Here is a 25828-nt window from a genome sequence, read left to right as displayed (position 1 = left end):
TTTGTTTCCGTCTTGAATTGGCTGCAGGGGGATGGATGGGTGTACCACAATCCTCTGTGGAAGACAAAGTGAAGTCACGCTGGAGCCACATGATTGGGGTCCGTTACAGACCTCTAGCCCCACGGATGGGGAGTGTCCATTTGAGCGAGGGGCTGGCCGACCAATGAGACTCGAGCAGGAGGGAAAGACATTGATCTGTTTTTCCAACTCTTAGTATAGAGAATGGAAGGTGCCAAAAACTAAAAAAATGAACTTGAGGGTGGCAGAAATACCTCAAAAAACCCTCTAGATGATGAAGATTGGACGTGGAGGCCTGAATTGTGTGACCTTGTGCAATATCTTTATATTTGTATATTACATCTGGTAATCAATGATACTGAGTAAAGTGATTTTTCACACAGGAGATGTAGCATCTGTATCAGAGTATAACTGGTATTTTAGAACAACATAAAGGCAGATATTGAGTATGTGAGTACAGTATGTATTCATTTCCAATAGAGCTCACCTCTCATGTTCTTATTTTATTTGAATGACTGAATCAATCTTACCATATGAGGACCGTATTGTGATTCAGTTGAGCTTCCTGAAGAAAAAATAAAATTGATATTTAATAGATTTAAAAATGGTGTACATGTATTTTTCCCTCGTAATGATTTAGTAAGGTCAGTGATATGCATGGATTTCAGTCTCTTTACTTATCCATCAAATGTAAGCTGGTTTTTAAAAAGCCGATCTTCAGAAATTTGACCTTTGCATGGTTTAATTTTTAACATTATACATTTCTTTAACAGAAAAACCTATTTCGAAGACTATTCCTGCAGACGCGAATGCCGTTTGTGTCACTTAACTCGTGTGTTCAAACAAAAGCATTCTGAAAACAAACCAAAAAAAGCATGGTGCATTTAACACTAGTTGTTTTAATAGGGTGCAAAATACAGCCTATTTGTTCTTAACAAGTGGTCCTTGAAACGAGGTGATCTAAAAAAATAAAAAAAACTAAGTTCAAAACATTTTCTATTCTCTGACATTTGCCATTTTTTGGTTTTGTCTAATTAGCTTCAATTTTAGTAATTTTTCAAAGAAATGTTAAAAAAATAATTCTTTTGTGGCTTTAAAAAAAATGCTCTAAAAAGTATACAGCTTTGGTGGAAAGTGAAACGCATTCCATTTGCAATATATCTAATGTAGTAAACCGCAGCTGTCAGTTAAACTGGCTTGAGTTTGAATCAGAATAAGGAAACGTCAGACTGAAGCCTACATTTTTCAGAATAGTGTTGTCATGAGGTACTTTTCCAGTCACATGACAAGTACAGCTCATCTGATTCACTTTAGACGACAGCACCTGCTCGATGTAATGTGCAGGAGCTGCTACCTAGAGGAAACCCATAGAATAACACCAATGACCAGCAGCTGGAGCAGACGTTTTGAATAACATTTCTATTAAAACATGACAAAATAAAAAAAAATTAAAAGGATGTGAGATTACAAACATGGATAAGGCAGATTCTTTCATTGATTCTTTTATTCACAAATGGCATCAACTCATTCTCACAAACAGCATCTTTGCCTCTCCCTCGTTTTTTAAATTTTTTATTTTACAATTTATGGAATAAATTTTAACTTGAAAATGAAACGGAAAATACAGTTTTTGCATTTCAGGATGAAAGGCTTCCTCTTCTCAACTTCAAATGCATTCTTGTTAATAAATACCTTCCCCTAAGCTTCAGAGCCCTCAGAGCAGAATAATGTGGATGTGTTATGGAGAAGAGGGGAAAAACGATCTAATTTTCCTTCTAATTATCTTATAAAAACAGATGACGCAAAAGCAATACGCAAGGTTGAAAACCAGAAAGGCAGAAAACAAACAAAGACGGGAAGTTTTTAATGGCAGCCCAGAAGAACCGAGGAAAAGAAAACCAACTGGATGTTGCAGGAAGCACCCTTTTCAATGTAAAAATAAAAATAAGTGAATATTCACACTAAAAATACGCACTCTCCACCTGCATGCTACTCAGTAGTGGATCCACATTAAGGTGAACTAAGACAAAGTGCATTCAGGCTAGTAATGCAGCATTTTATAAACCTACAACTAATTCAATTCACTTTTTGTCTTGGCAGACAGCTGTTTAGGAAGGGGAAAAAGACTTCTAATTGGCCCAAGAAAACGTCCATAAGCATCTGTTTTTCGCAAACTTGTGCGCAGGAGATGCCAAACCACAGCGCCCCCTCTGGACAAAACAACTGAGCGACACAGGAAATAAAAGCCGATTTTTCTTCATTTGAATTTAGAATTATTGCATAAAATCTTACAACAAATAGAAAAACTAAACGGAAACATTCAAAATGATGTAACAAACAAAATTATTTATATATATAAATCACCACAAGAGTTAAACATTTCTAATAGAGTCATTTGCAATGTCTGCCTTAAAAAAACAAATCAAGAGCCACAAAGAGCCCACTGCATTCTGTCACATAGGAAACCGGGTTTGTTAGATAACAGTTAAAACCAAGAGAGCATTTTAGAGGCTGCGCACTGTAGACGGCTACAAATTTCTTTAGATTTTTCCATATCTTTTATTCTTAAGTTGTTGTTGTTGTTTTTTTTTTTTTAAATCAAAAGTTAATTTATTACAGGCTCTGACAAAACGAAAAATCTCTTTGGTGCTCCAAGGTCCACTGGGCTTCATGAAATTCATATTTTTAGCGTTCGGGTTGGATTAGATTAAACTGTACCACAAACACAGTGCGTGCCATTTGAGACACCGGCAGCGCTCTCGCTTCACCAGCACATTCAAGTACAAAAAAAAGAAAGAAAAGAGAACAAGAACAAAACTAAGTCCAGAGATGTCAAATTAAAACCGCGGTGCAGACCCCCATCTTCGCCTCATCCTCGAACCCATCATGGAACCTCCGTGTCATCATGGCAATCACAGGACCTAAAGCCTCCAATCAAATGTTCTCAGGTGGGCGGCGCCAGACAACGTGTTTGTTCTTCTTTTTGATTGGTGGATTACTTACTAGTTGCATTAGTCATTGTCATTCGTTTTCCTCTTTATCCATTCTCAAGGTTTTCATTCAATTTCCTAAACCGACTTCTTGTTCAGTTTCTTGCCTTTTTTCAGAACCAATTTGTTTTTGATGTATCCCCTCTTCCTCTTGGCTGTCTGTGAACCAAAGGAAATGACACATCAGAATCGTCAACATTCATAATGGAAATTTACCACTGGATATGACAGTACAAAGAGACCGTGTTATAATGTAGATTTATGTTAATCTAAGAAAATTAAGGAATGCATTTCCTTACACTTGGACGGACACATGCAAATTCTCTCAAATTAACCATCTTGGCAAGTATTCTCGAATGTCTTAAGCAAACGTAAACAGTCGAAAAAGAAACTCGCATGTGCATCATTATATTGCATCCTGCATTCGGTTTTAAAGGGCCAGCAGGCTGTAAATAACTGCTGTTCAATAAGCGCCACCTGCTGTCAGAGAGTGACATTTCTCATTCTGCCCGTCTTTTACAAGAACCATAACAATGCTGTTCTAATGGAATAGAGAGGGAAGAACCTTTTTTGAGGTGTACTTCTGCTTGGCTGCGATGTTGCGGAGCTTGTGGTCCAGAGCCTGTCGGTTCTCCTGCTTCTTCACCCTGTAGATGCGCACCAGCCAGTGCTCGGAGGTGAACGCCTCCTCCAGGTGCTTCAGACGGATGTCCTTGTTGCCAATCTCGGCATTTCGTGTCCGGTCAAATCCCGGTGGTGTGCGGAAGTCCAGCTGTGGAGGAGGTGTTTGGCATTAAGCAAGCAGCAAAGCTTTATCTATACAGTATGTGCATTAATACACTATCAGAGTTGTACAATGGTTCAAGCTCAAAGATCAGCTCTTGATTTCAACCAGTGTCACAATACAATAGCGAGACTCTTGCATATGGACCCAATGAAGTAAGTGAAGAAACACTCACTTGCATTTCGCCAAAGCGGTAGTAAGACATCTTGTACATTAGGCAGTTGAGCAGGGTTGGAGAGCCGGCCTTATCCACCCGAAACTCCCCCTGCGGTGTGAAGTAATCGCTTTCCTACAAAAGAACAAAAAGAAGGCAGTCTGAGGAATCGTTTCTGACATAATAAATAATAGAACACATCACAGCTAACAAATAGAAACAGAAAAACTTATTGCTTTACTATAGTATTAAGTCACAAATGTCAACTATACATTGGATTGGTTTCTTCTTTAAATAAATAAAAAGGTATGTATGGTAGTATATAAATTAAAACAATGGAAAACCCTTAATATAACCTGAAGGAAAAAAAGAAAAGAAAAAAACCTGTCCAAGCCTAACCTTTCCTTTATTATACAAATTCAATAACACAATAATATAAATGAACTCCTTTACAGACATTTCAGGAATGACACTCACCCGGATATCTTTAGGGTGCTCTCCCTCAGCAATGCGCACCATCCACAGGAACTTGTTAATATCGTCTCCTGAATATCCAATCACTCCTCCAAAAATGATCAGGACGTAATCCACATCCAAGGACTTCATAATCTCATAGGCTGCACTCTCATTGGAGGACATGGCTTTACCGACCTACAGAGAGAATAGAATATTGACCACGATCTTTCATTGTCCTCAAGATGGCACTACTGAGCCAAAGCACTGATAACAAAAAAAAAAAGGTAACTTCCTGCTGTTTTAGAAAGAGTCACCATTTATTCATAAGCAACAGCAAATCAGACGCCATCGTAGTGTCTGAAGCCGAGCTGTCTGTCCTCACCAGTGCTATGTGGCTGTTGTTCCACGTGTTGTTGTCCACCAGCGTGGTGCGGTTGGCCATTCCTGCGATCTGATACCCGTAGTCCCACCAGGACATGACTCGAGCATGTTCATCGGTATTCTGCCTGAGCCAGTAATACGCTTCACGGAAATCATCCAGAATGTTGCGGGATCTGGAGGGAATTATAAATAAATTAAGAAATATCAGCAACTCAGATATTCCTTCTTTTAGACAAGAAATCGATCACATCAAAGTGCTCTTACCCATCATGGTTGTACGACGCCAGCACTACGCTGGGACTAGAGTAGGCGTTGCTGGTGACCCATGTGCAGTGCACCGCAAACATCATCAAGAGCATCAACATTAACATGGTAACGATGCTTTTAATGTTGGGGCCCAAACCCTCCTCTGGGCGGTCCTGTTCTGACACATGCTTTCGGACTTTGCCTGCCTGCAAATGCACAAGGATCAACCAATTAGACCAGACTGAATACAGATGAGATACAAAGCAGCCACACACAAATCACAATTCGGTTTTGTTCAGCAACAAAGTATTCCCTATAAAACAACACAGGGTATGGCTATTACTGTTCAAACTAACAATAGTTGCAGTTGTTATAATAACAATAACTTATAAATTAATAAGAACAAAATAAAAATAATTAATGATAACCGTTATTTGTTATAAATGTGATTAATTATTGAATAGATATAACACTACAATATTTTATAAATTATTATTTGTAACGTTTTATATAGATTTATATATAAAGAGGATTGTAAAAAGAATAATAGCTGTAATAACGGCACATTATTTTGATTTTAAAATCACTTAATAGTAAATAATAATACTTAAAACACAACAATAAAAATAACTATTAAAATTATTTAAATGTTACCATACATACGCTATCGCAAGCAGGCATAAAATGCAAAAGAAATTTACCAAGTGGTCCTTTGTCTGACCTTTTTAATAAATTAATTTGTTATTAATAATGATAATAAAGTTAATTGTACCAACTCAAATTAAAAAATAAAAATAAATAAAAAAGTTGCAATTATTATTTTGATTACACACACACACACCTATAAATATATAAGAAAATACAGCTTAATAATAATATTTTTTATTATTATTCAAATGCATTTAAAAGATACCATGCATGTGTTACTGTATTGCAGGCTTAAAGTGCAACATTTTATCCACCAAGGGGTCTTTAACCTGACTTTGTCCCTTCGCTGACCTTATCATAGAGATTCCCCTGATTCCTCTTGTCGTCCTCATCACTGCTGTCCTCAGCCGGCGGGTTCTCACGCTTCATGTCATCACCCAGGTAGTGCTCGAACACACTGGAGAAGGCGATAGCTGAGAGCATGCACACCACTGGGGTGAGCGTCAGCATCAGACGCACCATCACACCGGCAAAGTACACCGCGCTGATGGCGTACAGAGCCACTAGAGGGCAACAGGGAAAACATCACTTACAATTCCAGCACACAATGTGGCACTGCAGTATAGAATTAAGTGTTTATAATTCTGTACTGGATAAAAACTCCAGAGAGAAATAAAAATAAATAAAAATCACAAGTGGGCCTTTAAACATGTAGCAACATGTTGCCTGTTCACGTTCTCTTGTTTGTTTTCTGCTGAAAGACTCCAGAAATGTCATGACAGCCATAAAAACAAAAAACTCTTCTGGGGACTTGGACTAATTCAATGCATTCTGTTCTCAACAAATTCAAATACTCATAGCAGACATCAGAACAGCAGTGAGTGTTCTCAGGCATAAACAGGACCGTCACTACAACTTACAACTGTTCAGAATAAACAGAAATAAGCTCAAGGATGTTTAGTGGCATTTCTAGAGGACCAAAATTAAAATTATTTTACAGAAAAGGAAGGGACATTTCAACAATATACCCTGACAACATTTCATATATTTAGAAATTTTTAGATTAATATTATGAATGAATACTGTATAAACTAAGGCTTAAGATGATTCCAAAGTAACTATGAAAATGAAAAAGACATCAGCTTTAATTCACTAATTTTATTCACGGTGTCCTCCAAAAACGTTTTTGGCTATTCAAGTCACCCCATTTCATTAGAGACAAAAACAAAGTCAAACATCATTTGCAAACAAATTATCAGGATTTTTGTAAAGATTTTAAATGATGAACTGAATGCAGAAACTCTGTCTGGTAATGTCAAGGATCAAGAAGTGCTCACCAAAGACTCGCTCATCGTTAATGTTCTTGATGCAGAACCAGAGGCCTGCTGGGAAGGTGCAGACCAGGATGTGCAGGTCAAAGAAGAAGGAGACCCAGGTGGTGGGCTGGTGCTCTGACACAGAGGCGATGATGGGGATGTGGATCTTCGCATATCTGAGCATTATAGGCAAATGGGCTTTGTTAACATGCGGTGTAAAATGTTGCAAATAAAATTAACTAGCATTAAATTACTGCATTAGCTACTGAAGAAATACTCTAACAACTACAGTCTTACAAGATGCCTATAGCTATCTGGTTAACATGAACTAAACCAACACGGCCTAGTTGACATCAGACAAACACATACGTCATTTCAGAGGATGAATGCACTTTTGATGAAAGATTAGGAAGACAAAAGAATCAACCATTATAAATTACAATTAAATACTGACTTTAGAAACCATTCTTAAATGTTTCAGAAGAGTTCAATTAAGATTCTCCGTTGAGTGCAGTGTTAAAAAAAATCCACCAAAAAAAAGCCTACTTTATATCAGCGAGATCCATCTCCAATGGCAAACCAAAAAAGTATTTCACTCCGTAAGGACTAAATTTTGCCTTATAAAGAGAAAACATAACCAATAAGTAAACAACGTCAAAACTTTGAACGGATAAAAACTGCACTGTTTCTGAACAGGGGGTGGTTTGTTGAGGAGTTGTGCTGCTGCATTACTGTGCTCAGTTTTGGTGACTATCAGTGTTGTGATCATTATCTGGTGACCTGAACTTCTGTATCTGTGTGGACTGTGCACAGCGAGAGCTCGACAGGACTGTGGGTCTCCCTGCATAGCTGCTGCATTAAGGGAGTTACACATTTATGAATTTATTATGGGTGACATTACACTGTGGGCAAAGAACAAGAAGCAGCTGGCAAAAAGTCAAGGGTTTATGGCTGAGAAACGTACAAACACCGCAGTACCTGTACTGGCTGTCACAAAATTTGTATTAATTTATATTACGGCCTATCAGTAACAACAGCATTTCTGTTGAGTGTGTCTGATCCACAGCTGCATGATTTCCTTCACGTCTGTTCATGGTGGTGCACAGAATTGAGTCCTGAAAATTTTACACTAAATGTCACACCAGCCGCTTTCACCATACTTGATAAAACACCCAATATACTCTACAAGTGACAAAACTAGAAGGCTTGGTGACAGATTAAAGATGAGTGTCTGCCATGAGAGGATTGGAATGACATGCAGCGGCACCGTCTCAATCTCTGTATAAATATAATGCTGAAGGTGATGTCCAATCATATTTCTTTATTAAATAACTTCCAAAGTAATTTGGAAACTTTGTTTGAGATGTCATTTTACAGCGCGAGTAATCACCAGATATTGCTTCCTGTTATCCTAATCGGAGCAGCCTTAATAGGAAACCTGTTTTAGGACCGTTAAGCCTTTTTAAAGTTTTTTTTTTTTTTTTTTTCTTCATTGAGATGAGTTTCAGGACAATTACACACATTTCTTCTTCAATATCTCATTTTCAAAATTAAAAATGCTAAATAAATAAAATACAATAAAAGAAAAAAAAATATTACATTAAATACAATTTACACACTTGGTATCGGCTGCGCTGTTAAACTTATTTATGCTAAACTACATTCTCCTTTAATAATAATAAAACACTATTACAATAATGAGAATCATCAGTGAAAAAAATTTAATAAACATCACGAAAAACAACAACCATTTTGAGTTGAAATGTGATCCATTCTATATTGAATTTGTGTACGATGTTAACCTCACATTTTGAATTATATAATACTAAACACTTATAGATTGCGACAATGTGACGTTTTGTATTTGTAAAATAATATTATATAAATAAAACTGAATAAAATGAATGACACTGACAAAAAAAAAAACTACATTATAGTTAATATTACTTAAATCTAAATAAATATTGTGAGATTTAACTAAAGTCAATTAAACAAAATTAAGTATAATTAAGTGTATTTATTTCATGCATGTGGAGTGATAGGACACATTTCTTGACTGGCTCTGTGAGATTTCAATTCTATTCATGTGTGATTATATTATCAAAGAATAACAATTACAATTTGTCATAATAGCACAGCACTACTTGCTTGTACACTAGAAGTGGGGTTTCATTGGCAGCGTGAATGAATATCAACTGAAGGCAGCTATTCAGACATAATTCAAACCAATCCAAAAGACTGCTTACAGACATAAATCATGCTACATGCTTGAGCCGGCGACAAAATCAGGTCTTTTGTTGTTAAGCTGTTTAACGGGGTGTGCTAATGAGCTATTAGCGACTTACTCATACGACCGAACACCAAACAAAACAAACTATATGCAATGTAAACTATGGCATACTTACCCTGTGTCCCAGAGAGAGTAAAAACGCCCACTCCAAGGAGCAATGTACCCTGAAAGCACATTAACACAACAGAGTGATTAGATGCAAACGCGCACACAAACCAGCCGACCATTATTGACTCAAGAGCACTTTCAAGCAGCTTCTAAGGCGCTGAAGAGCTTGGACTACATCCAGTGAACCTTAATACCACACATATAGCCGGCAACGTTTTCAATTAATCTACACTACAATACTGTGCTCGGTTTGAAAAGCAGTGTGGCGAGCAGAGGAGAGTTCTTAATGAGATCTCAAAGGTCTGCTGTAGACCAGGTCCTGCAGCAGAAAGATTAATGAAAGCCCCGGGTGCGACGTGAACACAAGCAAATCACCCTGACTCCAAATATACTGGCAGAGGTGCGGTGTTAAGAGGCTGAGGTCGTAGGGTCACACTGTATTCCGGTTAGAAGGCAGAAAATTGGATGTGATGTGTTTTTCTTTTTTTCTTTCTTTCTTACTGAAAAGATGTTTGGTTTGGATGATTAAGTCAAGGGCAAAATATAATTTAAGAATGTGCTCGTCGAATGTCAAAACATAAAAATAAATAAGTATTTCACAGTTCATCAGCATTGTGTCCTCTGTGTGACAAGTAAACAGCAATGAAGCGTTTTAAAAACATTACACTGAGAAAAACCCCCCCCAGCTTTTTATTCTGCAAATCAGTCACGCAGTGCAACAGTTTATTACAGTGCAATCTATTTACAGACAATCTTGTAAAATAGTGCAGCATTAAAAAAAAAAAAGAAAATTAAGAAAAAAAAAAAAACATTCTGATGTTTATTGAGATTGGTGGGTTTTTGTTAAATACGAGCCAAAACCATCACAATTAAGAGAACCAACGACGACTTAAACTACTTCAGTCTCTGTGCATTGAATTTATTACAAAAGTTTTACAGTTTGAGTTGAATGACTGAAATAAATGAACTTTTCCACAACATTCTAATTTATTGAGATGCACCTGTATCTGTAAAAATATTATATTTTAAATAAATGTTCTTTTTTTTTAATGTTGTATTCATCTAATCCTCAAAAAGGAAATTATGGTTGAACATGAAATTTCATTAAATAATATTCAGTTTTACCCCTCTCACTTCTTGTCTAGATGATAACTTTAGTAAAAAGTGGAACGGTTAAGTTTATCCCACTTCAACTAATTGAGGTTCAATCAAAGGCTTATTTAAACCAAGTCATTTAATTAGTCAAAAAAAAAAAAACACAACAACTCACGTATGTGGTGGAACTTCGGTTCAGAATTCAGATTTTTTTTTCAAATTAAATGTATTTGTTTAATCGTTGTCTTTTTGCACTCACCTGTGTAAGTCAGGTAAATAACAGTAAGGAAAACCACCCCCGCAGCCAGAGAGACGCCCAGAAAGAACAACGTCTGGAACTCCTGCCTGGTCAGTCTGTCCTTCAGATACTGCAGAAAGGCGTAAGCCTGAAGCAGTGCAAATACACCTGCAAACACACCATAAAGTGCACCATTAACTCAGCTTTTTCAGATACTTTCTCAACAGTCATGAATTCCTGGTGCTAATCTAAAGTCATGTAAATCAGTGGTTCCCAACCCAGGTCCATGAGGCACCCCAACACTGCACATTTTGCATCTCTCCTTTCTCTGACACACCAATTTCAGGTCTTGGAGTCTCTACTAATGAGCTGATGATCAGAATCAGGTGTGTTTGATTAAGGAGACATGCAAAACGTGCAGTGTTGGGGTGCCTCCAGGACCAGGGTTGGGAACCACTGATGTAATCACTCTCAGGGCCTGAGTTTATGGATTGGAGTTGAGAGAGATGATCAGAGTTCAGTGTAAAGAGTAACAGCTGAAGAAGAATGAAGGCAAACCCGTCTTACCTGCAGCAGCCATGTGCTCACTCGTCCGGATTGGCTGGAAGCCAACAAAAGGGATCTGCATGGACAGCACCAAGCCCACTATATAAAAGGTGCTGTAGGCTGAGATAAAGAGAAACAGAAAAAGAAAGTGAGATTTATCTGAAGCAAAGCTGGTTACCAGAACTATCAAACTTAGTGTCCCCAGATGGTAACTGTGATAGCAAAAATATATATAAAAAAATGATGTCAATATTGTTTCACTGCAATTACGTTCAACCCAGTATGACTTCAGTGGAACATAAAGAGAGCAATTCTAAAGAAAATGCCCAAGTCGCAGTTTTCCATGGAACTACAATTAATGCTGACAGACTCTACACAAAAGTATTACACAAAAACACCATAAAAAAAATCTTGAAGTTGAAAGTGGTCTAACTTGTGCATTTTATTTCCAAATTGTCTAAGGACTTAAAAACGTAGGGACTTCAGTCTTGGCCTGTTCTGCACATAAAGCTATCCTATGGCTTCAGCAGACTAATATAGAGCATTAGTCAGCATTTAGTGCTTTTTCAGTTGTTTGAATGCTTTAGTCCTCATTCACTGAAACTGCATGGAAAAAGTGAAAATAGCTAAATTCTTCACTTTTCATTTTTGAGAAAACTATCCCTTATCCCTTTGATGAACAGTTTATGAACCTCTATTATAAGTCACTTACAATGAAAAAAAAAACCTTCTAATGAACAAATGTAAATGTATAATTCAGAAGAGTAAAGAAAAAAATGTTTTTCCTCCTTTCTTTTGAAAAGAAATTCATATTTTATATTCAGCAAGGGCACATTAAATGGGTCCAAGGAGACAGCCAAAGATATTTTCAATGTTAGGTTTCTGTTTAAATAAATGCTGTTTAAACTTGCTATTCATAAAAGAATCATGAAAAAAAAAAATGTTTCCATGGTTTCCACAAAAATATTTCCACTGTTCTGTATCACTTTGCACTCTCCTGTGGCAAATGCTTCAAAATATGCACTGAGGCACTCTTAATATTGTTAGTTCCTTATGATTAATTGCCAGTGCATTTCTTCCCATTTGCAAAATTGCGGTGGATAAAAGAGTCTGCTAAGTAAAAGAATAAAAAAGGTCTCTTTAAAAGCACCACCACAATTTACAAAGTATGACTGGTTATCTGACATTGAGTTCACTCCTGTTTCGTCTGTCTGGGCTCCAGACCCCGCAATACAAGAGCAGTTTAGTAAAGGAGTCCAACAACACGTCAAGACAAAATTTGTACTCCAAGATGAACAAGATCTTATTATGGATCAAGAAAATTAGAAAGAGATTGTATAACACAACCAACAAGCTATTTGTATATTTGTGCACAATATACAAATTTTCCTCTTTTTCTAAACCAGATAAACCTAGTTTCCTATCCGTCCTTTCTTATTAGCCAAAAAAAAGACAGAAACTGCACAATTAAGCGAAACGGAGAGAAAACACAAACACGCCAGTGACGGACAGCAGTCATTCCAAGAAGAATGAAAACCGTAACAGTCCGTCACCTGTGCGATACTTGACTGATAGTTTCGTGAAGCGGACCCCTGACCTGAGAGACGGGCGTTGACAGCCTGTCAGAAGAGAGGTCCAAAACACACTGGAGCGAGTGTGTGAACGAGAGTGACGGCGATACAACTGCACAGTAGAGGAAACCGAAGCTGCTTTTGACAATACTGTATGAGCTGTTAGCCTTTGAGAAGCATCAATTAAGGGCCAAACCAGACCATCTTCACACTAAAATGGGATGCTCTAACAAGACAATACACACCTAGCCCTCCAGACACAACACCACACATAACATTTCCTCATTCGTGGACAGCTGGCGGACTGTTTTGTGAAAGGAACTCTCAAAGGGAGTTGGAAAACAGCAGTGATTAAAAGGGTTTAAAAGGGTTGATTTAGCCTGTGATGAAATCTGCAAGGTCTGGAGTCACAAAAAGGGCTTTTCTGAACACCTAGTTCTAGTACTTCCCAAGAGTGACTACCTGGAAGTGGAACTACACGCTTAAAGAGAACTTTTCCGTTTGCATTGGCACCTACAATGAAACCCTGTATTGACAATCTACAGTAGTTGTGTCATTTCTGTGCACCACACAATAGCAGCAACAACAAAAAACAACAATGGAAGACACCAGGATTGGAGCGGTGCTTTTGTTGCTCTCTGGATACTTTGTTGGTTTTGTGTTGTTAACATGAGGGATGGAAAGACGAAATGTGAATGTTGAGACAATAGAAAGAACAAAAGAACTTTGACAACTCTAAATCTCTCTGGATGTCGTCAATGTGAGTTTCAGGAACTTCTGACAAGTTGGACTACTTCTGAAGTTACTGACATGTGCATTACTTTTCTGTAGCAGGAAAGCAGCTAAATTCACATATCTACAGTATCGGATTAAAATTTGGCTTACATCCAGGCTCATTCACACCATGGATCACCTAATTTGTTAGACTGCATGTAAAAACAAAAACTGAAGATGGATGCATTACATAACCTTGAGGGACAGGTTTATCTTAAATGAAAGACCACCATGATATATTAGCTATATAAATTCTGGGTCTGTGAATGACTGCACAGTAAATCCTTGAGAAATAATTAGAAGAAATGGTTTTATTTTGATGTAATGAGTAAAGACTCTAACGCAAAAACAAACTAGAATTTGTCCCTTTTGCTTTAATACACTACATTACCCTTGACAAGCTGGCAGTCAGAAATAATCTTTTTTTTGAAAATAAACACTTATTCAGGATGATTCCTGAAGGAGAATGTGCCCCCAAAGACTCTGGAAAAACTGTTGCTGGCAAACCAATTTAGGCAACCCTCTAAAAATAAGTATCAACTAGCCAATCAGTTTGGACATGATGATTTCCAGACAGTTCGTGTAATTTTTGTGGGCTAGATATACATTAAACAGTCATTAAACAAACTGCTAGCGTGATGTCTGAGGCTACCAAAGCAGACGTCACTCTAGGAGAAGACAAGGTGAAACAGAAATGCAATAACCAGATCCCACTGGTTTTACTCCATTCTCCATCCATCTCTAAACATGACTGCTGTTCTTTGTCCAAGCCCCGGCCCCATAAACCCAGAGCAGTGCTACTTAATCTAATCACTATGATCTATTAGAAGAGGTGACAGTGATACTCCATGTGGAGTCGGGCCATGGCAAATATGTAGTGGGACCTGCGGCAAGCACAAGAACTTTCCAGAACGGAGATGAACTGAGCTAATACCCAGCATCCATCAGCAGCACATTTTGCACTGGCTGCTGCGGCAGAATGGAAGGGGCTAATAAAGATTTAAACCAAATTAGACCAGTGGCACAAGACCCCATTCTTTTACCAGAGTGTTCACTCACCAGGAGCTTCACAAAAACACAACACTTTTAATTATTCATCCAGCTTAAAACTGGCGGAGGCCATCAAAGATCAACAAAAGTACTCCAAAAATTAAATAAGTCTTTTTCCATGACATGAAGATCCATGTATCCTCAGATAAGCGCTGCTTATGTGACTGGTTGTGAAAGGCAAGAGTGAAGTGGGTGGAAAAAATGTGCCATTAAACATCAACGTCAACTTTAAATTCTGCTGTCAATCTAGAGAGAGACTCGTGCTGTCAACCACGATTGCACAAGCGTCTCTGTGTGTCCAAATCCAAAAGCAAGTGGGAAAAAGCAGGTTCATGCTTCATTATTGTACAGGAGAACAAGCACTACGTGGCGTGAATGTGTGGGCGGTGATGTGTGCACTTCATACAAAAACCAGAGGCTCTCATACAAACATACACACAACACAGGTGACTCACCGATGTACAGCCTCCTGCTGAAGCGCTGCATAAGGAGCAGCGCAAAAACATGGAGAGGAATCAGGTTGATGATGAAGACATATCCTCCCCACGCAGACACCTGCAACACAAAATGCAAGTCATGTTACACACAATAAAACAGCATACTGCATTATTTTGCCTCATGATACTGCATCAGGATTCTCACTTTAGGAATCATTAGTTTTAGGTAAGTAGCTAATACTTTATTATGCTATTTTTTCAGGGGATCAGGTTACAACAAAGACAAAAAAAATCTTCATGGTCTCACGCATTTATGTTTTATATATTTTCTTCATAAGTATATTAAGTTATTCACACTGTGAAGAATACAACAGTAAAAATAAAATGATAATGAATCCTCGCAAACATGCATTGGTTTAAGTCTGGTTTGTTATGAAAAGTGACAAGTTCAGAAAACAGCACCAATAAAATTTTGTGCTAGACAACTAAATGACTGTTATTAGCCACTGGCTAATAAACTTAGATTTCACTCACCTGTGAATGAGTTAAGAATAAGTTTAACATATACATGTCGACTATGTCGTGTCCTATGTCGGATTTAGTTTGCTTTCACACTATGACACTCTGACAGGGCATTTGACAGGAACGAATGTGTAGGCTCATTTATGGCATGGAAAGAGCCATTCTAAATTTAAATAAAGCAGAAATACAGTATCCCTCTCATCTTGACAGTGCACTATTCCCATTTATAATCAATGGATTTGCATAGTTACCTGACACATCGTAAAACCAGCAGTGTGTAAACGGCCCAACTCACTCTCTCCCATTCTTTCTCTAAGACCTATATGCGCATATGTCTTAAGTGTAAATTTTTCTATATTTGGCTGAGATACAACTATTTGAAAATCTGGAATCTGAGGGTCCAAAAAAAAAAAAAAAATAAAAAAATAAAAAAAAAATTCTAAATAGAGAATATTCTCCATTAAAGTTGTCCAAAAGAATTCTTAGCAATGCACATTACTAATCAAACATTAAGTTTTAATATATTTATGGTAGAAAATTTACTAAATATCTTCATGGAACATGATCTTTACTTAATATCCTAATAATTTTTGGCATAAAAGAAAAATCTATAATTTTGACCCCTACAATGCATTGTTGGCTATTGCTTAAAATATACTCCAGAGACTTAAGGCTGATTTTGTGGTCCATGGTCAAATATATACCACTGTTTTGAAAAACCACACACAAAGTAAAGAAAATCAGTGTGTCTTGACCAAGTTATATAATATCGCCCAGGTCTCTGCTGCTCTCACCCTTTATGATGCACCACATTTACCAGAAAACTCCATTAGCACACTCAGCCTTTAGAACCTCTGCACTTTTCTAGGTCACTGAGGATGTCCCGTTCAAGAGCGCATATCTCAGCTCACGCCACCCGGCAGCACCTCTGGGCCATATCGAACTGTACTGGACTCCAAGGTCTTGATGGAGCAGATGGCTCCGATTACACTGGTTTCATTTATGTTTATAAAGACATTTGGAAAGCCAGAGTCTATTGGGGGCTGGGAAGGGCTGTAGGCTTCTATTATTAATGAGCTCTGCCTTCCTCCAGGGGAAGAATCTCAAGTTTCAGAAATGGCTAATATTCATAACCGACTGGCGCGTGGCCCCCACCAGGGTGGCATGATGGATGGCCTGGTTTGCTTTTTCATTTATTTTACATATTACATTAATGGGTTGAAAAAGAGCAAGATAGACTTGCAACCAGCTCCAGAACTCCCAACACTATATACAGAAATCATAAGAATTTAATGAATCTGGTTCAGCTCACGATTCCACAACGATTATGGATCCTTAACTTTATATTATGTTAACAATTTCATTGCAATTACACTTTAACGTCTCATGAACCTTGCATAAAACAAAGTTCATGAAACAACTGATGAACCCAAGTAATGACTTACGGTTCAGCGAGTGAATCAAATGTTAATTTCAAAGCCTGCTATCGATTCAGTAGGTACATGGGCCATTTTCGATTGGGTTTGTTTTCTAACTCACTTTATAGTCATTCTGACTGACTTAGTGAAAAATAAATTACACAAGTCACGTAATACCAAACTGGACTACACTGGTCATGTTAAATATGGTTTTCAAAAGTTTGGGCTAAGAACATTTTCTCAAAAATAAATTAAAACTTCCAATAAATGTATAAAGTTTCAAAAGAGTGACATTTCAAATACACGCTATTCTTTTCAACTTTCCTGAAAGAAAAATGAGTTTTTTTTTTGGAGTTTAGCTGCCGTGTTTTTGCAATCTTTCGTGAAGAACGCGTCTACAAAAGGAGTTCGCATTCAGAGCCCCGAAGATATGTTCATGTGCATTCGAGCCCTTTTTGCAAATAGCCTATAAGTCTTAATATTAACATTATGTTGTATAAATAATAAAACATATTCTATGTGAAATTACAAGTTTAATCCCATTGATTAAAACTTGCTACCAAATGAGTCACTCTCTGGTCATCTTCAGCGTGCGCAGCTCAAAACAGAAATGAAGAACAAGCTAACGTTTTAGGCTAACGATAGAATGAGAGTACTATTGTAAAAAAAGTTTCATCGAAGTTAAGTGTTAGCTATCTGTTAATCAAAAGATAAAATCGGCAAGGTTTTCATTACACATTTTCCCTGTGTTTTAACATCAGTAATTATGTTAGTTGAATGTCTGACTTGACTCTTGTTAATGTATTTGGCTCCGCCCCAAACCTATGATTTGACTATCAGTCAAATATCGGCAAGATTAAAAAAATTCCGATATGACTAGGAGTCTGTGACACCCCTAAACATTTTACAACATTACTGTTTTTACTATACATTTCAATAATAAATGGAGCCTTGGTAAGCATTTTTATCAGAAAAAAAAAAAAATTGTATATATACACACATACATACATACATACATATATATAAACAAATTTTATCCGATTACTCGATTAATCGATGGAATTTTTGGTAGAATACTTGATTACTAAAATATTCGAAAGCTACAGCCCTAATATACATATATACACACATATATACACAAACATATATACATTATATATACACATACATATATATATATATATATATATATATACACACACACACACACACACTATCTACATATACATATATATGTATATGTAGATAATGTGTGTGTGTGTGTGTGTGTGTGTGTGTGTGTGATATATATATATATATATATATATATATATAGCTAAGGGCTGTAGCTTTCGAATATTTTAGTAATCAAGTATTCTACCGAAAATTCCATCGATTAATCGAGTAAAATTTGTTTTTGCTTAATTAAAGTGCAATATTAATTATGCAAGAGAAAATAAGACTCCTACTCTAATTATTACCCATTGTTTCTCTGTCTTTACTTGTACTGTGAACAATGACAATAAAGTTGACAGATGAATTAAGTACATTTAAGTGCCATTCAGTTGGGGTAAATTAAATAAAGCATTTTCTGAGATGCACATTAAACACATAAAACATTAATTTATCTTTTAATTATTAAAAATGTACTTAACTTTTTGGTAAACAAAGGGGATTTACAATAAAAAAATAAAACATGAAAGAAATGTTGTGTGATTAAAACTTAAAAAAAAAAAAAGTAAGATTTTTTTTTTTTAGTAGTAGGCTATGTACATTCTGCTGAACAACAGTCTTTAATCGGACTTTTATTTTGACGGGTTGGCGTGCCTTTACAGTGTGATGTGACGCTAGTTTTACTCAACTCAAACGGTCAGATGCTCATGAAGTGACTGTCAGAGCAGTTCTGGAGATGTTGTACATGTGTTCACGTCTTATTTAGAGAGACAGCAGGCACCGAATTCACCGCCAATTCCCTCCGCGTTTTCTGCATCGTGGAAATCATAGGGCCCTAGTTGTGGTATGCCAGCTCTGTCTTGCAATGGACACACGCCACGACGTTCTCTTTACGTTTGCCCGCGCACTCAAATCAAAACACTGCTGACTTCTTGCAGTATGCGACTTCGGACGCAGAGCTTGTGTCTCCTTCCGCTTTGTGGGTGACGTAAACGCGTTGTCACATTAAAAAAAATCATTGCCAAAGAACCTGATGTGAGATTTTAAATAAATTAAAAGAGGCTTCGAGGGAGAGGAATTTGCCTCGATCATTGTTTGTAATCGAGTTACTTGAATTACTGAGGAACCGTTTCAGCCCTATATATATATATATATATATATATATATACAAAATTTTTCGAATGGCAGTGTAATTCCCTATAAGCAGTGGCAGGAAAAGCGGTCGAAGTAATTTACTATAGCATTACCAAGTACCATTAATAGAAATAAAATTAATAAATAAAAAAAATCGAATGAAAACTCACCATGTAAAAGTAGGAAAGGCAGCAGCCAATGGCCCAGAAGACTGAGCCTGTTTTCACTGACTTTACCTGTGTGGAGAGGACAAACTTAAGTTAATTCCACTAATCCCAAACAAAGTGTCCGATACCATCACCTCAAACAAAACCAAGACAACGAACAATCAGAGATAAGAAAGAGACCAAAGAAATTCAATTTTTAAGTCAAGCTTGACAGCAAAGTCCTTGGCGTCTCAGTTGACAGCGAGCTCCAGATGGCTATAAAAATAAAAAAGAAATTCACACAGCCAAAAGAGACAAAGTATGCTGCCACTGCATTTGTTACAGCCGTCACGTCGTTCAGCTGAAAAAACGTGATGAATGTCTATTAAGGTTGAGTCATCTTTTCAACTATGTGGGACAGCGCAAGACTTTCTAAAATTGATTTTTCAGTCATTTTAGAACAGAACAGTCAAGTTATTCACTGATAATCTACTCCGAAATCTCTGATTTACAAAAAAAAAAAAAAACAGGACTCAAAAGAACCAGAGAACGGGATCACTTAGGATTACCAAATGATTCAGACTGATTCTAACTAATGATTCAAAACAATTCAAATAAAGTGATTCATTGAGACCATCAATAAACTAAGAACCGTATTCACATTCATGAACAATTCAGACCAATTTTGTGTTTAAAAGTAGTGCATTTTACAGACTGAAGCAACAGTTGTGAGTGGAGTGGCTAACCCTAGCTCCGACCCCGCGTTATTGCACTAAATATTTTGAACACGTTAACCTTAGACATGGTATATGGAACAACAATTTGTATAGTTGTATTATTCAACCCATTTCAAAATCGATAGTTTTGATGAACAAAGATGAATAAACAAACAAAGTGTGATTTTAATCTAACTCACCCATAAGTAGTAGGTAAACTGCAGAGCAAAAAATGGCAATGCCCTCATTGTCAAAGGAACCGGCCACAGAGCGTGATATGTAGCCTGGTACGATGGCGATGAAACATGCTGCCAGTAGGCCGGCACCCTGGTTCCACAGCTTCCCGTGTCAACAGGAAGGTAGAAATGGCGGTCAAGCCGCTGAAAACAGGGGCCAGAAACACGCATACATCACGTATGTGCACCGTCAGATGAAGCAGATTCAGTACGTAGTGGATCAGTCCCGCCGTCACCATCAGACCAGGATATACCTGCAAAAGACAAAGATATGGGAGTCGCTTTTATTTGTCATCAAATGCAAAATTCATCAATCAAACAGATGTTTGCCTGCAGCAGTTTGAGAGAGAGGGGGGAAAAATACATAAACAATCAGCATTTGGTTAGAATGTGTAAACATTGCTAAATATCTGATTGGCCCCAAAACATCCAAGATAATGAGAGGATTAGCCCATGTACACCCTTAGGAGCCTGGTAATCAATCATCTTAAAGAAATAGTGCACCCCAATATTTCCCTCAATCACTCTCAGGCTATCCAAGGAGTCTGTGTGTTTTTATCAGAACAGATTTGGAGAAATATGGTTTCCTTACAGTGAATGGTTGCCATCAGAATGACCGTTCAAACAGCTTAAAAAAAAAATATAAATAAAATAAAAAATAATCCACAAGACTCAGAGTCCATCAATTAACATCTTGTGAAGTGAAAAAGCTGTGTGTTTGTAAAACAAATCCATCATTGACAATTTCATCATTAAAAGATTTATCTTTAAAATGTTGGCAAACTCCATCTATAATATTATTTTTCCAGTGAAAAAGTTGCCTCATTTGAATCTGGGAGAGAAATATGCACAGATCAAGACATGTTGAAAAGCAAAAACCATCCAAAACCGTTCTAAACAAATATTTTCATGTGAGAGGAAAACAGAATACACTTTTTCACTGGAGGAAATGTTATTATGGATTATTGGCATTTTATAAATTATATTTTGGATAGAAGTGACTGTTCAAAGTTAGAGAACCTTAATGACTGATTTACATCTCATAAACATGAATCTCAGTTTTTCACTTCACAAGACATTAATTGATGGACTGGAGTCGTGTGGATTATTTTTTGTTTTTATCAGCTGTTTGAATTCTCATTCTGACGGCACCCATTCACTGCCGAGGATCCAATGGTGAGGATGTGAAGTAATTCAAAACTTGGTTTCAAAATGTATCTACGTTTGTAGATTGGTCAGTAAATTTTCTAAATATCTTCTTTTGTATTCCACAGTCACACAGGTTTTGAACAACATGAGGGTGAGTAAATGATTTTCGAAGCTGAATTTAGCAGCCAAAAACAGCAAGAAAGGAAGCACCCTGTCTTTTACCTCCACATTCCCACCCTCTCTTTTTCATCTCTTGTGTGATGAACAGCGTCTGCAGGCTGTGCTGAGAACAGACCAGCCTGCTCTGAAGGCCGTATAACGGCTGCTTGAACTGTACACAACAACAGATGCTGTTCCCTGCCTTCTGCAGCCCCCCTACAGCTCCAACACCAGAGCTGTCAGATGCCAAACACTAGCCAAACTTTCTCCAGCCAGGGAACGAGCTCATTAGGTTCAGCAGCATTGCACTTCACAGTGACAGGGAGGGCCTTATTTAGAGACGGAAGGTGCAGTTTTCAAGCAGAAATCACCCACATGAACAGCCGGTGACATTTAACCACTGTTTTTTTCATATATAGGTCATAGGTTAACAAGAACCGGTGTTGAAATGCCGATAAACAGATCTAGCAATTTACAGAGCTGAAACATTACCGGAAGCTCTGTACTGATGTTATATGTGAATAATGCTGCTGCATCAACAGAGCGCTGAACAAGGTCAGAACGCTATAATGGAAGAAGCCTGCTGTAATCGAGCCAGGCACAAAGTCTGGAAGAAGCTCAAATTATTTCATGCTGTTTGTGATGTTGAGTCACAAGTGACTATATAAAAATGCAAACATTCAGCATGAGTGTACATCATGGCATTCAACTACAGATCATTTTTAGCAGCATTTCTGGATCAGGAAGTGAAATATAAAGTCAGGAAACAGCATAATAGATTTACATGCACTGATGTTAAATCTATCTTGAAAAATGTATGTCAAGAATAGATTTTAAAACACTTGAAAATGTGCCATTGAGATATTCGTATTTCACAGTGTCTTCACACATGACTTCTAAAAATAAAAAGGTAACACCACAACAAGGTTCCATGTATTCATATTAATCACTTTTTTTTTTTTACATTTACATGGACTAACAAATTAACTGAACAATACTTCTACAGTATTTACTAATCTTAATTTCAACAGTCTCTAATATATTATTTAAATGAAATGTACTGTGAACATGAAAAACAAAAAAAATGTTTTGCTTTTTTAATAATGACCAAATAATTAATGATAATAATAATAATAAAAAAAGATTAACAAAATATGGCTCATTGTTAGTTCATGCCCAAGTGTAAAGTGTTACCCAGGAAAAAAATAAAATACAAATAAAAAACAATTCAAGAAACACACTTACTGTTCCTCCCACTATTCTGCCCAGTGGGTACCAAGCCCTCTCGTCAAACCAGTTGAGAAACTCATAAAAGCCATTAGTTGTGAGATGATGAGTCGATCTGTAGTTGAACCTGTAAACAAAGAAGAACAGATGAGAACATAATGAAAAAAAATTCAAAAGAGCACTTTAATCAACACAGGCATATTAAAGTGTGTTTGATGACGAGAAGAGGTGTGTGTGTTAAAACACTTCCTAAATGGAAGTTCTTTCTGTAGAAATACTCAACTGCCAATCACCACCAGTGCCAAAGACTACAACAAGAACATCCACCGGGAAGCACTTACACCAATAACACCAGCTAAATATGGACTATTTAGTGAGATGGAAAAATAGGTTTCAGTTATCTAATCTCGAAGGACATGTATTTTTCAAGGACAAGAATAGTTGACTCCCTGTGTTCAGTGCACACAGACAGAAAGACACGCTGTTCAATCAGTCATGCATACCTGGAGCAAGAATTTCTGCTGCTTTTGTCTTTTCAGACAGTTTTACTGCCACAAGATGAACAGAAAATAAATAAATACTCAGTGAGACAGAGTTGTATATCAAAGACTTAACCATAAATAACAAATTTACTTAAAACACAAAAGGTAGTTCAGGTTTGCAACTTACCCTGCAAATACCCACAAAAAAAGATGTTATTTGTATAAGCTATGTAGGTAATAGTATTATGTTATTTATGTAGGCTATATAATTATGTTAAATTGTTTTACAATATTATACACACATATATTAGTATGATTCATTTTATTTCCAAAAATCCTCAGATGAATACATCTCCTAATTGTCTTTAGCAACGTGGAACCATTAATTTGATGCACACTTGATTAACAAAAACCTCAAACAAAAGCACTATGAACGAGGCTGCAATTATACCTGTGTAATCTGCTCGAATGCCTTTATCAGCCCAAGTTCAGCAAACCGTGTCCTGCTATCTCTCCTAACTCCAGAGTAGTCATTCTGAAACTTTTCTTCGCTAACACCAGAATATAAAGACAACTAGCTTTTTAAAACTCCCCATACCACGCGTTATATGGAATTTTAAACTAAACATTCTATTTTTAGCATAGAAAAAGCTCAGGACTAAGCAAAGCCTAGTTCAATTAAAATACATACCGTATTTTCCGGACTATAAGTCGCACTTTTTTTTCATAGTCTGGCTGGTCCTGCGACTTATAGTCAGGTGCGACTTATTTATCAAAATTAATTTGACATGAACCGAGGGAAATTAACCAATAGAAAACATAACCTTCTACAGCTGCGAGAGGGCGCTCTATGCTGCTCAGCGCTCCTGTAGTCTACACTGAAGACAGAGCGCCCTCTCGCGGCTGTAGACGGTAATGTTTTCTAAATAAATGCGACTTATAGTACAGTGCGACTTGTATGTTTTTTTTCCTCATAATGACGTATTTTGGGACTGATGCGACTTATACTCGGGTGCGACTCATAGTCCGAAAAATACAGTGAGTACGATAATATATGCAGGAAGATTCCGGTTAAAAAGAAAACAAAATATCACCTGATTATTCTGTGAAAAATTCTAACAACTATGACAAATTATATTAAAAAACATCCATCTACTGCATAATAAAACTAATAGGACCTTAATCAGGGATACTTCATTTGTGCAAATAAAAATTAAGCTACAAGGAATATATAGTCAATTGCTCAGCCGAAACACTGAAAATACACCAACTAGAACGAACAACAGCTAACCTTCACGGCCTCAATCTCATTCATGTAAAATATAGCATCAGCCCTGGCTAGGCTCCATCAAATACTCCTCTCTTATTGAAAGTTTACAGCTCCAGTGGATTCCTGATTGCTGCCATTGTAAATGCAAGTAGATTGTGTCCACTGGGACAGAAAAGCATTACTTCTGGATTTATTTAATCAGATTCTGCATTCATGGCAAGTGTCAGCACACAGTCTGCCATTAGATTAATGTCCTCACTATTTTGTAATACAGCCATCTCACTGGCAAGAAACGCTCAGTGTTCGCAAGAGAATCTGGCAACCCGACGCTTGAGTAGGAGGAACGACAGAACTGTGAATCATGTGTATTTAAAGACCCCTTTAAAGCACACAGACAGTCCATCAGTGACCCTGGCGGCTAACTGACACCACAACCCGCTAGCTTCCATTCCCGCCTCGCTGACCTTTCTTCCCTCTCTAGAGAGGCTAAAGATTCAGGAACCTTTAGTGGCATGGTCAAACTCTCCATTACGATCTGATATCTGAACCGGGTCCTTGGCATTCACTGAGCACTGCAATGTCCTTCCTGCAAGGAAACAACATGAACACACCAGCATAAAGCAGAAGCATATTATGCCCTGGTTGTCAGATTTTATTGCCGATTTGAGATATATTATTGAAATGCAATCTTCTGGCAATTTCTGTTCCCATTCAAGCAGACAGAAAAAGTACTCGAATGCCTATTACCTACACAAATAGCTGCCCGGGGATGCTGTTATGAAGATGCCCATCGAGTAAACAGACTTGCATTAAAGAGACTTTGGTTTATATGCTGCTAGGAGTAGAATCTTTATTCCATGATGGTTGTTTCTTCAACTATAGGCATTTTGGTCCTTTAGAAAATAAACTCTTATAACACAAAAGTTTTAAAGTTAATTTATCCAGTAAAAGTTAACAAATGCATTGCAGATGCAAATATAAAAAAAATGTGTTTATTGGCATTATGTTGTGGAAATGACAGCGACATAAAATGACACTTCAAAAACTTTGTGTCTGAGGCTAACTTCATTGCTAGTATTTTATGTATCCTACACCAAAATAAAAAAATAAAAAAA

At 37.1% G+C, this 25828-nt stretch overlaps 2 protein-coding genes across 2 annotated transcripts in view; one reads left to right on the top strand and one right to left on the bottom strand.

Annotated features, from left to right (window-relative positions):
* The window catches only part of LOC113059206 (oxysterol-binding protein-related protein 10-like), a 36119-nt gene extending 34499 nt beyond the window's left edge, over positions 1-1620 (top strand). The window contains exon 12 of the mRNA XM_026227539.1: positions 28-1620. Coding sequence (XP_026083324.1) covers positions 28-72 — 45 coding nt within the window. The 3' untranslated portion in view covers positions 73-1620. The remainder of the gene's footprint in view (positions 1-27) is intronic.
* Positions 1575-23108, bottom strand: LOC113059207 (dolichyl-diphosphooligosaccharide--protein glycosyltransferase subunit STT3B-like). Its single transcript, XM_026227540.1, is given in 17 exon segments — positions 1575-3167; positions 3574-3780; positions 3968-4081; positions 4424-4597; positions 4785-4956; positions 5048-5235; positions 6029-6240; positions 7015-7169; positions 9399-9447; positions 10746-10892; positions 11292-11390; positions 15121-15220; positions 19499-19564; positions 20391-20414; positions 20416-20529; positions 20531-20680; positions 22980-23108. Coding segments are annotated over 16 exon segments (2037 nt in total). The 5' UTR covers positions 20666-20680; positions 22980-23108; the 3' UTR covers positions 1575-3086.
* Positions 23109-25828: the final 2720 nt, after the last annotated feature.

Source organism: Carassius auratus, chromosome 41, assembly GCF_003368295.1.
Source record: "Carassius auratus strain Wakin chromosome 41, ASM336829v1, whole genome shotgun sequence".
NCBI lineage: Eukaryota > Metazoa > Chordata > Actinopteri > Cypriniformes > Cyprinidae > Carassius > Carassius auratus.
This window is presented reverse-complemented; position numbering and strand designations above follow the sequence as displayed.